This window comes from Merops nubicus, unplaced genomic scaffold, assembly GCF_000691845.1.
Source record: "Merops nubicus isolate BGI_N331 unplaced genomic scaffold, ASM69184v1 scaffold41874, whole genome shotgun sequence".
Classification (NCBI taxonomy): domain Eukaryota; kingdom Metazoa; phylum Chordata; class Aves; order Coraciiformes; family Meropidae; genus Merops; species Merops nubicus.
Genome location: NW_008604297.1, coordinates 701 through 9,021, shown reverse-complemented (window position 1 = coordinate 9,021; position 8,321 = coordinate 701). Strand labels below are relative to the sequence as shown.

At 49.2% G+C, this 8,321-nt stretch overlaps 1 protein-coding gene across 1 annotated transcript; it reads left to right on the top strand.

The window, feature by feature from the left end:
* Positions 1 to 562: 562 nt before the first annotated feature.
* On the top strand, positions 563 to 2,150 carry ATP5H (ATP synthase, H+ transporting, mitochondrial Fo complex, subunit d; the record flags this gene model as incomplete). The annotated part of the gene is made up of 4 exons (XM_008938961.1): positions 563 to 659; positions 1,430 to 1,501; positions 1,835 to 1,897; positions 2,019 to 2,150. Coding segments are annotated over 4 exons (364 nt in total), but the record flags the coding sequence as incomplete, so codon positions are not given.
* Positions 2,151 to 8,321: the final 6,171 nt, after the last annotated feature.

The following is an 8,321-nucleotide window of genomic DNA, read 5'->3' as shown; positions in this document are numbered from 1 at the left end:
CAGGAGCCTGCTGATGGGCATTAAAACGGGTCACCTTCAAGACAGCTGGTGGCTTTTTTTGGCAAATCGTCTTTACTTAATCCTGCCCGGAATAAAACAATAGCTGCAAGGTTCACAGGCACGTTGGAAACGTGGTGTGGGCTTTGTTACTCTGTTAAATGCTGCCCAAATTTTTGAGTCTTCTCAAATCCTTCAGCATCTGCTGCTTGATAGAAACATTGTAGGTTGTTGTATTTGATATTGCTGATTGCCTCCAGCACAGCACTGTGAAAACTGCCCAATCCTTTCTCCCAGGGCTGCACCCAGAGATGCTCTATGGTAGTTTCAAGGGGGGCAGGGCTGCAGGCTGGACTCTTCTGGTCTGTATGCAGAACTCTGTTTCAAAGGCAGAGGGGTTTGCAGGAATGGTTCATCACGGCTTGTTTATGACAGACTTGAAGATAATTTAAATTAAATTTGTCAGGCACTGTTGGCACTCTGGAAAGTGACTGTGTCAGGGAGCAAATGATGGCCCAAGGTTACTTCTAGTGCTGGTCGTCACTGCTGTGCTCTGTCTCTGTAGGATGTCTGCTCTGCCAGAGAAACCCCCGACCATCGACTGGGCTCACTACAAGGCTGTTGTGGCTAAAGCTGGCTTGGTGGATGAGTTTCAGAAGAAGGTCAGTCTCTGTCAGCTGGTATTGCTCTTTTAGGGGTTTAAATGGGGAATGTCATTGGTGCTGAGAGGAAGACACCAGAACGGGCAGAGGAGGTTGGTTTTGGCTGGGAGCTGCCCCAGCTTTACATCCTGCAGGTCAGTGTCACTCACGTCAAGGAGGTCACTCCATACATGGCTTTGGCTGCAGGGGAGGGTATTCCAGCAGTGCCTTTCCTGAGGCCAATGTTTGAGGTGTTTTCCACTCCCTGGACTGAGGAGGGTGCCAAGTGTGGCTCTGCACACAGCGGCGTGCCAAGGCCCTGGGTGCCTGCAGGGGCTGCTGTCCTCTTTGGCAGCAGGAACAGAAATGTGTGAGCTGGGCTTTTGCTGGTCACTAGTGCTGAGATAATCAGCCTGCCAAAACTGGGAGGACCCACTGGCCTCAGGTGGATCTGGGACCTTTGCCATGGGGGAAATAAGTCTGTGGTAGGATAAATCTTTGGTGTTAAACTTTCCTGCTTCTGTGCAGCACTGGGATGAACGTGGGGAGTGCTGTGTGTCCCAGCAGAGGTCTGCAGCACGGGAGAGGTTGCTCTGAGTGCACGGGTGAGCAGCACTGCTTGGGAAGGACACAGCCAAGCTGCAGTGATCAGTTCTAGAAAGCTCATTAACTTAGATGGTTGTGAGCGTGTCCTGGGAAGGAGGGAGGGAACGCTCCCCTGCTGCCAGGGGAAAGGACCTTGATGTGAGGGATTATTTCAGCCAAGCCATGTAAAACGTTTCTATTTACAGTTCAGTGCACTAAAGGTTCCTGAGCCAGTGGATACACAGTCTGCCAAAATTGATGCCCAAGAGCAGGAAGCTGTAAGTGTTTAAACTGTTCCCTGAGGCTGGGGTTGTCTCTGACCTCTGCGGGGGTGGGAGGGGCTGAGGGGGAGGGACATTCAGGCTGTGCATCTGCACGGCCAGGGCAGCCTGAGCAGAGCCTGGCTCTGGTCTCCACACGGGTCTGGCTTTTGGCAAAGCAAAAGGATCTCTGCACAGGGAGAGGGCTGGCCGTTGGGGATTTGATTGAGACTCTGTCTGCTTATCTAGAGTCACAAGGATGGATTTTAATGCCATCTGAAAGCGTGGGGTTGCAGGTTCCTCTAGGTCACTGTCATAACCATGTTCACCACGTCCTCTGCTCCCCTGCAGGCAAAGAGCACTGCTGAGTACGTGCAGGCTTCCAAGGCTCGCATTGCCCAGTACGAGCAGCAGGTGAGCCTGGACTTTGCTTGGTGAATATTCTCTTCCACCAGGCCTGGCACACGCTTTGTGTGTGCACTTTGTTCTGTACTGCTGACAAGTGACTGGTGTTGGTCTCTGCTTCCTCCTCCAGCTTCAGAAGCTGAAAAGCATGATTCCCTTTGAACAGATGACCTTCGAAGACTTGCACGAAGCCTTCCCTGAAACCAAGCTGGACAAGGAGAAGTACCCGTTCTGGCCCCACAGACCCATTGCTGAGCTGTGAACTCCCCAGGAGGAGTTTGTCTAACGACTGTCAGACGCTATGATTTAAATAAAGTGCTTTCCTTCCTGCCTCTGGTTTAGCTATTAGATGTGAGGTTGCAAGGTTTTGAGACGTGTACTAACTTCAAACAGCCCAGTTTTCCTGGATTTTGTAATTTCTACCTGTGAACTGGTTTATGTAGCAAGGACCAAGATCCCAGCTGGACTTGTTGATCAGACTTCTCCTATTGCATCTCCTGTGATGCAAATAAACCATCAGTTCTTCTCTGCAAGCCCATGGTTCAGGTAAATACCTGCTCAGGAGTTGAACGTCTAGAGCCTTTTAAGGTGCTGGAGTGTATTTGGTCGTGTTCTGTGCTGCAGTGGGAGGTAGGTCTCTAGTTCTACAGGCAGAGGTCTGGGGCTGTTTTCTGGGTTGGTTGTGATGGTTTAGGTGCAGCCAATTGCAAAAACAGTTGAAGGAGTGTGGATGTGTTGAGATACATGTAAAAAAAAAACCCCAAACTTTTTTTTTTTTTTAAAACATCTGAGTATCACCCCTTTAATCCTGCTCCTATTTCTCTGGGTTTCTGAGTGATGCAGATATTGCTGAAACTCACAGAAACAATAGTACAAACACTTCAGACTTGCAGTGTTTTATTTAATTATCTGAGGTGGAATTCTTAATCACCTTTCCCCGGTATGGAGACATCTCCATGAGAGAAGGGCATTAACTCCCTTTTTTGTTGGTCATGTTTACACTAAGAATCCTAGGCAGATAGATTGAAGATACTCTCCCCAGATTTCACAATTACTACCTCCATTGCCAGCCAGCAGAATACTCCAGAACATACACAGTGCCACTGAACTAGAGTACAAAGCAGTAAGCATGCAGATCTTATGCCCTGTGGGTTTGGTTTTTATTATTTGTGTTTTGTTTAGGCAACTCAACCAACTGCAGCTCTATGAATCAAGCAGGAAAAAAATCACTGTGGAGGGGTAGAAGCAATATGATGGAGAAGAACTGAAGCAGTGCTGTGCAGAGCTGCTCTCTAGCTGCTCCATTTTATAGAAATAATAGCAAAGAAAACCAAGGACAGGAGGAAGTGGCTGTAGAGAAGCACCTTCTCCAGAACTGGCAGAAATGGGTCGTGCTCCTGCCACGGGCAGCGGGGCTGGGCTGGCTGCCTGCTTCCCTGGGCCTTCCCAGGAGGGTTGAGCCATGGGGCACCTTCCTTGGCAAGGTGGCTCGTAGTCTGGTGGTTGATGGCTGTCATTGCTGCCTTGGCAGGTGCACCTGTAAAGAGAAAATGCCACCTGTCAGTAGAGGGAGGTTGGTGGGTGACTACCACCACTGGCACTGCCTGGGGCACTGGCTGCCCAGAGGAAACCCCCTGTGCAGTAAAATGCACTGAACCTGCTAATTTTTGGAGATGATGGATTGTTTTACCTTGCTGGAAGCTGCTGAGGACCTTGTCTAAGTGTAGGGATTTGTGCTGCTGGTGCAAGAGGAAGAAGGTGTCTAACACAGCCATGATCATGAGCAGGAAGGTGCCTAAGAAGAACAGCACTGCAGAACAACATGAGAACAAAGAAAGCCCTTGATAACTGGCATCATGTTCTTGTGTTCAGGTGCCCAGTGGGGAAGGGGGGAGAAATTTGTAACCCCAGCAAGCTAAAAAAAGCTCATCTGTTCATGAACACGTCCATAAATGCCCCAAACACCTTCCTTAGGGTTGGTACCTGTGTAAAAATCTGGTTTTAGTCAATACAGACCCGTACCTATTACAGGTGGTTTGTTGGAGGAAGTTGGGAGGATGTCATTGAGAATCACAGCTAGCATGGAGCTGCCAAGGATAATGGCAACCTGGAGGTTGATTTTGTCCTCCAGAGAGCAGGGTCCAAAGAGCACAGCCATATCCAGCAGATACAGGCCACACGTTGGGAGGATCAGGTTCAAAACGTACAGAGTGGGTCGTCTCTCCATGGAAATCTGTTGAAGAAGATGGAAAAAATGTAGGTGAGCAGGAGATAACCTACTGTGTTGGGCAAATGTTTGTTGCCTAATGCAGGAAATTAGCTTGTTTCATACTTTTTTTGTTTGTTTGATTGCAAATGAGTGCAATATAACATGGAGGCACTGCCATACCACATAGGTGACCACTGAAAAGCTTTCATCTTCTAGGTATTCAATGATGCTCAGGTTGGTGAACTTCCATTCTCCATCAGTTAGGAAGTAACTGTGGCTGTCTTTCATCATCTCAGCTGGTGTCCTTCTGGTCCTCATGATGAGGTCTGTTACTGCTTGGGCAGGAGGCAGAGGAGGAGAGAAGCTGCAGAATTTAGGTATTTACTAGAGGTCAGTTATTTCCTCTCCCTTTCCCTCCCAACCAAGGGTGAGGGCAGATGGGTGGGAAGCAATGTTTCTTGTGCTGCTGGGGTTTCTTAGTCCATCAGGGAGAAATTAAAAAGGACTCCAGTGAAGAGGCTTGGCTGGATCTCTGGGAATGTGGATCAGAGGGGAAACCTCTGGTGAATGAGGACAATTGTCCTTTGTGGATGGGAGCTGGAGGGATCTGTGTCACCTCTGCTTATGTTTCAGCCCTTTGTGTTGGGATGAGCTCTGGCTGCAGTTTGGATCCCTGAAATCATCCTTAAATTCCTCCTGTTTCCATGGCTTTCACAGGTATGTTTAAAGACCAGCCCTGGAAAATTTTATGTCAACAAGTACCCTTGTTGCAGGCAGTCTCCTCGTCTCCATCTGTAGAGACCAGTCCTGGGGGAGCTCTTGCCACAGAGCATCCAGATGCTTCTGGAGATATTACTGGGAAGTGTGCCAAAGCAGAATGAGTGTTTTAGCTCGTTTGCCCTGGTGCTACATGACCTCAACCCTGCTAACCCAGTGTGAGCGTGTGGTGCTGCTGAGGGAACCCAGGAGTAAGCTGGGGTCCAGCTCATCCATCTCTCCTCCTCCAAATCTAGCTCGGCTGTGGTGGGACTCAGCTTGCTGCTGTACCTGGGTACAGAAATGAAGCTATGCTCAAGTTGCAGGTCTGGGTGTCAAAGGGAAACTTGAAGATCATCAAGCTGCACGTTAGGGTAGCCTGGAAGGTGCAGGTGAAGTTGAAGGTGCCGTTGTGCATCACAGCCATGTTATCCAGGTTGGAGTTCTGCCCGTTCACTCTGGAGGAAACAAAAGTGGGGAGGGAGCGAGCTCGGAGAGGCTGCAACGCTCCTGCCCCCAGGGGTCCTCTGTGCACCACCCAGCCGTGCAGAGCTGAGGAGAGGAATCTGGGCCTTGAGGAGGGGCTGCTGAGTGCCTCAGGACTGAGGTTTGTAGTAGCTCTTCACCTCCAGAGTGAACTCCTTCCCCTCCCCCCTCTGCTTCCCAGCCTGGCCTGGGCAGGGGCTCCTTGCTAGCTCTGCTGAGCAGCCTCGCCCTCCTCCCCCCCAGCTGAAGAGCTGGTGGGGGTGGTGCCCATCCCTCCCTCAGCCCCACAGTGCTCTGTCCTCTATCTTGCAGCAAACTGGTAAGAGACATTGCTGGTCTCTGCTGCTTCCTGCGGCCCAGAGGGGACATTCTGGGAGATGTTACAGCATTACAAAGCCACTAAGTGCTTTGTATAAACTGTGGTCACCATTAATTTAAATTACAAGGTTCTTGGTTATAGAGAGCTCATGGGAAAAGCTTTTGACCATATGAGTTTATACCAATTTCTACAACAATACCAACAGTTTGAATCATAGAATGGTTTGGGTTGGAAGGGACCTTTAAAGGTCATTTGGTCCAACCCCCCTGCAGTGAGCAGGGACATCTGCAGCTAGAGAAGGCTGTTCAGAGCCCTGGCCAGCCTGACCTGGAATGGTTCCAGGGATGGGGCAGTGACCACCTCTCTGGGCAACCTGGGCCAGGGGCTCACCACCCTCAGTGTCGAAAATGTCTTCTGTCTCTCTAGTCTAAATCTCCCTCTTTCAGTTTAAACCCATCACCCCTCACCCTGTCACAACAGGCCTTGCTAAAAAGACTTTTTTTTCTGCATCACTTGTATTTCTCTTTAGCCACCAGATAAAAATGAAAAGGGAACCTACCGCTCTAAAATGAAGATGGGAGGAGACCAGTACGCATCCATGGGCAGAACGACTTTGGAAATGTTACAGAAATCTTGTGGGTTCCAGGTTGCAAAAGTGTTCTCCCACTCCTGGGGGAAGAAGTTGCAGGAGAGAAATGAGTCCTGGGTTTGGCACTAGCCATCAAGCTGAGAAACACTCTCGAGGGACATACCATGTTCAGCACGAAGTAAAAAGTGACTGTCTGGAGCTTTTCTACCTGGAGAAACAGAAGGGAAGATATTCAGCTGATCTTCCAAGGTACAGCCAACACAGAGCCCAGAAGCTCTCCCCTGCTGCTCTTGCAGTGGACAGCACAGATTGCAGCAATTCAGCTCAAGGATCTTGGTCCTGTGGCTGAGGAATGGGAGCATACGACCCAACGATTTGAAAAAACAAAGATATTATTGTTAACCTCGACATGCCAGTGCCCTGCAAATGCATTGCTCAGCTAAGGCACTCCACAGGGCTGGTTTTAGAGCCTGCCATGAAGCAGGCTGTCCGTCTGAACCTGCCTCTCTACTTTTTCCTGGAAGAAGGTGGGACAAAATACTCCAGATCTTCCAAAAACGCATTTAAACAGCAGAAAGCTGATGAAATGCAAGGGGCTGCTCCTCATCTCCGTGGCCTTGCTGGCCCAGCCCTGCCTGGCAGGAGACTCAGACCCCGATCTAGCAATCACCCAGTTTTCTGTTACAAAGGCTCGACAGGAGTTTTGGGTCCTTACCACAGAGAGAATAGCCACCAGTATAAAATCCATCTTCACTTCCACGGGCTGCTTCAGGTTCGTCTTGGGCAGTATGTGTGTGTGCAGCTTGCTGTGAGAGGAAATGTTCAGGTACTCCACCACATCGTAGTAGGTGCAGACGTACCTTGGAGCAGCCCCTGCTAGAAAAGAAAAATCCACTTAAATCGGAAAAGGATCAGGCAAGATCTCAACCTGCAAGAGAGAGCTGTACCAAAAGAATAAAGGCATGGAGCTGTGGATATGAAGAACCTCATCAACACAAGCGAATCCCTCCTCACATGGATGAGAACAGAATTCCTCAAAGCTTTTCTATCCTTCTCGGACTTACCCGTCCCAAGAAAAAAGGTGAGGATAGCAATAAAAACTTGCTGCATTGTCTTCTGCGTCCAAATAAGGAGGGCAATGGTACTGCTCGTGTTATCAACAGTTCCAGGACACGTCATTTGTTATGTAGAAGTTGATTTGATATTTATTAATGAGGGATGGGTATTTTGTAAACAGAAGCAAGACTTTTCATGTATTTATTTACATTGGAAAGGATGAATTTGCTAATGGTTTGATGCACTCAGCTGGCTCTTGGGAGCAGCGTTTAGTTGTGATAAAGGGAGAATAAGGTCATTAAAACAAATAATCCAACAATTTGAGGGAGAGGGAAAAAAGGGCCCATCTCCACAAAGAAAAGGCAAGGAGCCAGAGCCACTCAGAAGCAAATCATGTCTCATTTACAGGGCTGGGAGTCTGCTGCAACCCCACTGAAATGGAATAGGAAATAGTGTTTGTGTGACATGAGGTGTGTCAGGGAGGCAGAGGAGGGGCTGCTCTCCTTTCAGCCCAGTCCTGCTCCATAGCAGCCCAGGCTGGGGGTGTTAGAGAATTTCCTCATCCCCTAAAGTGCTGAGCCTTTCACATTCCCACTGACTGTCTGTTCCTGCCTCCTTGCTGATCTCACCTGCTTTTGAGGTTCTGCTTCAAGTCCTCACAGTTAAGACGAAAGGCTCAGAGACTTTGTTTTTACATCTCCATCTGTCTTACCCTCAGCTGCCCTCTTCTCCATCATTGCCTATTCCTTCTGCTGTGATTCCAGTGATACCTCCAGGTACTTGAAGTGATGGGTCCCTTGCAGGGAAGTGGCTCCAGTTCTTGTGTGCTTGGAAAGACCCATCCCACTGGGGCACTGTAGATGGCACTTTATTACTGGGTTTATTGCTGCCTCTGGTTGTATCTGAAATAGGTGGGAAGTGTATTGGCCATAAGGCAGGGTCTGAGTCAGACATAAAGGGCACAAGGAGAGGTAGGGGTGACCTCTGCACTGGGGCTTGAGGGCTGTGTAGTTGTAGG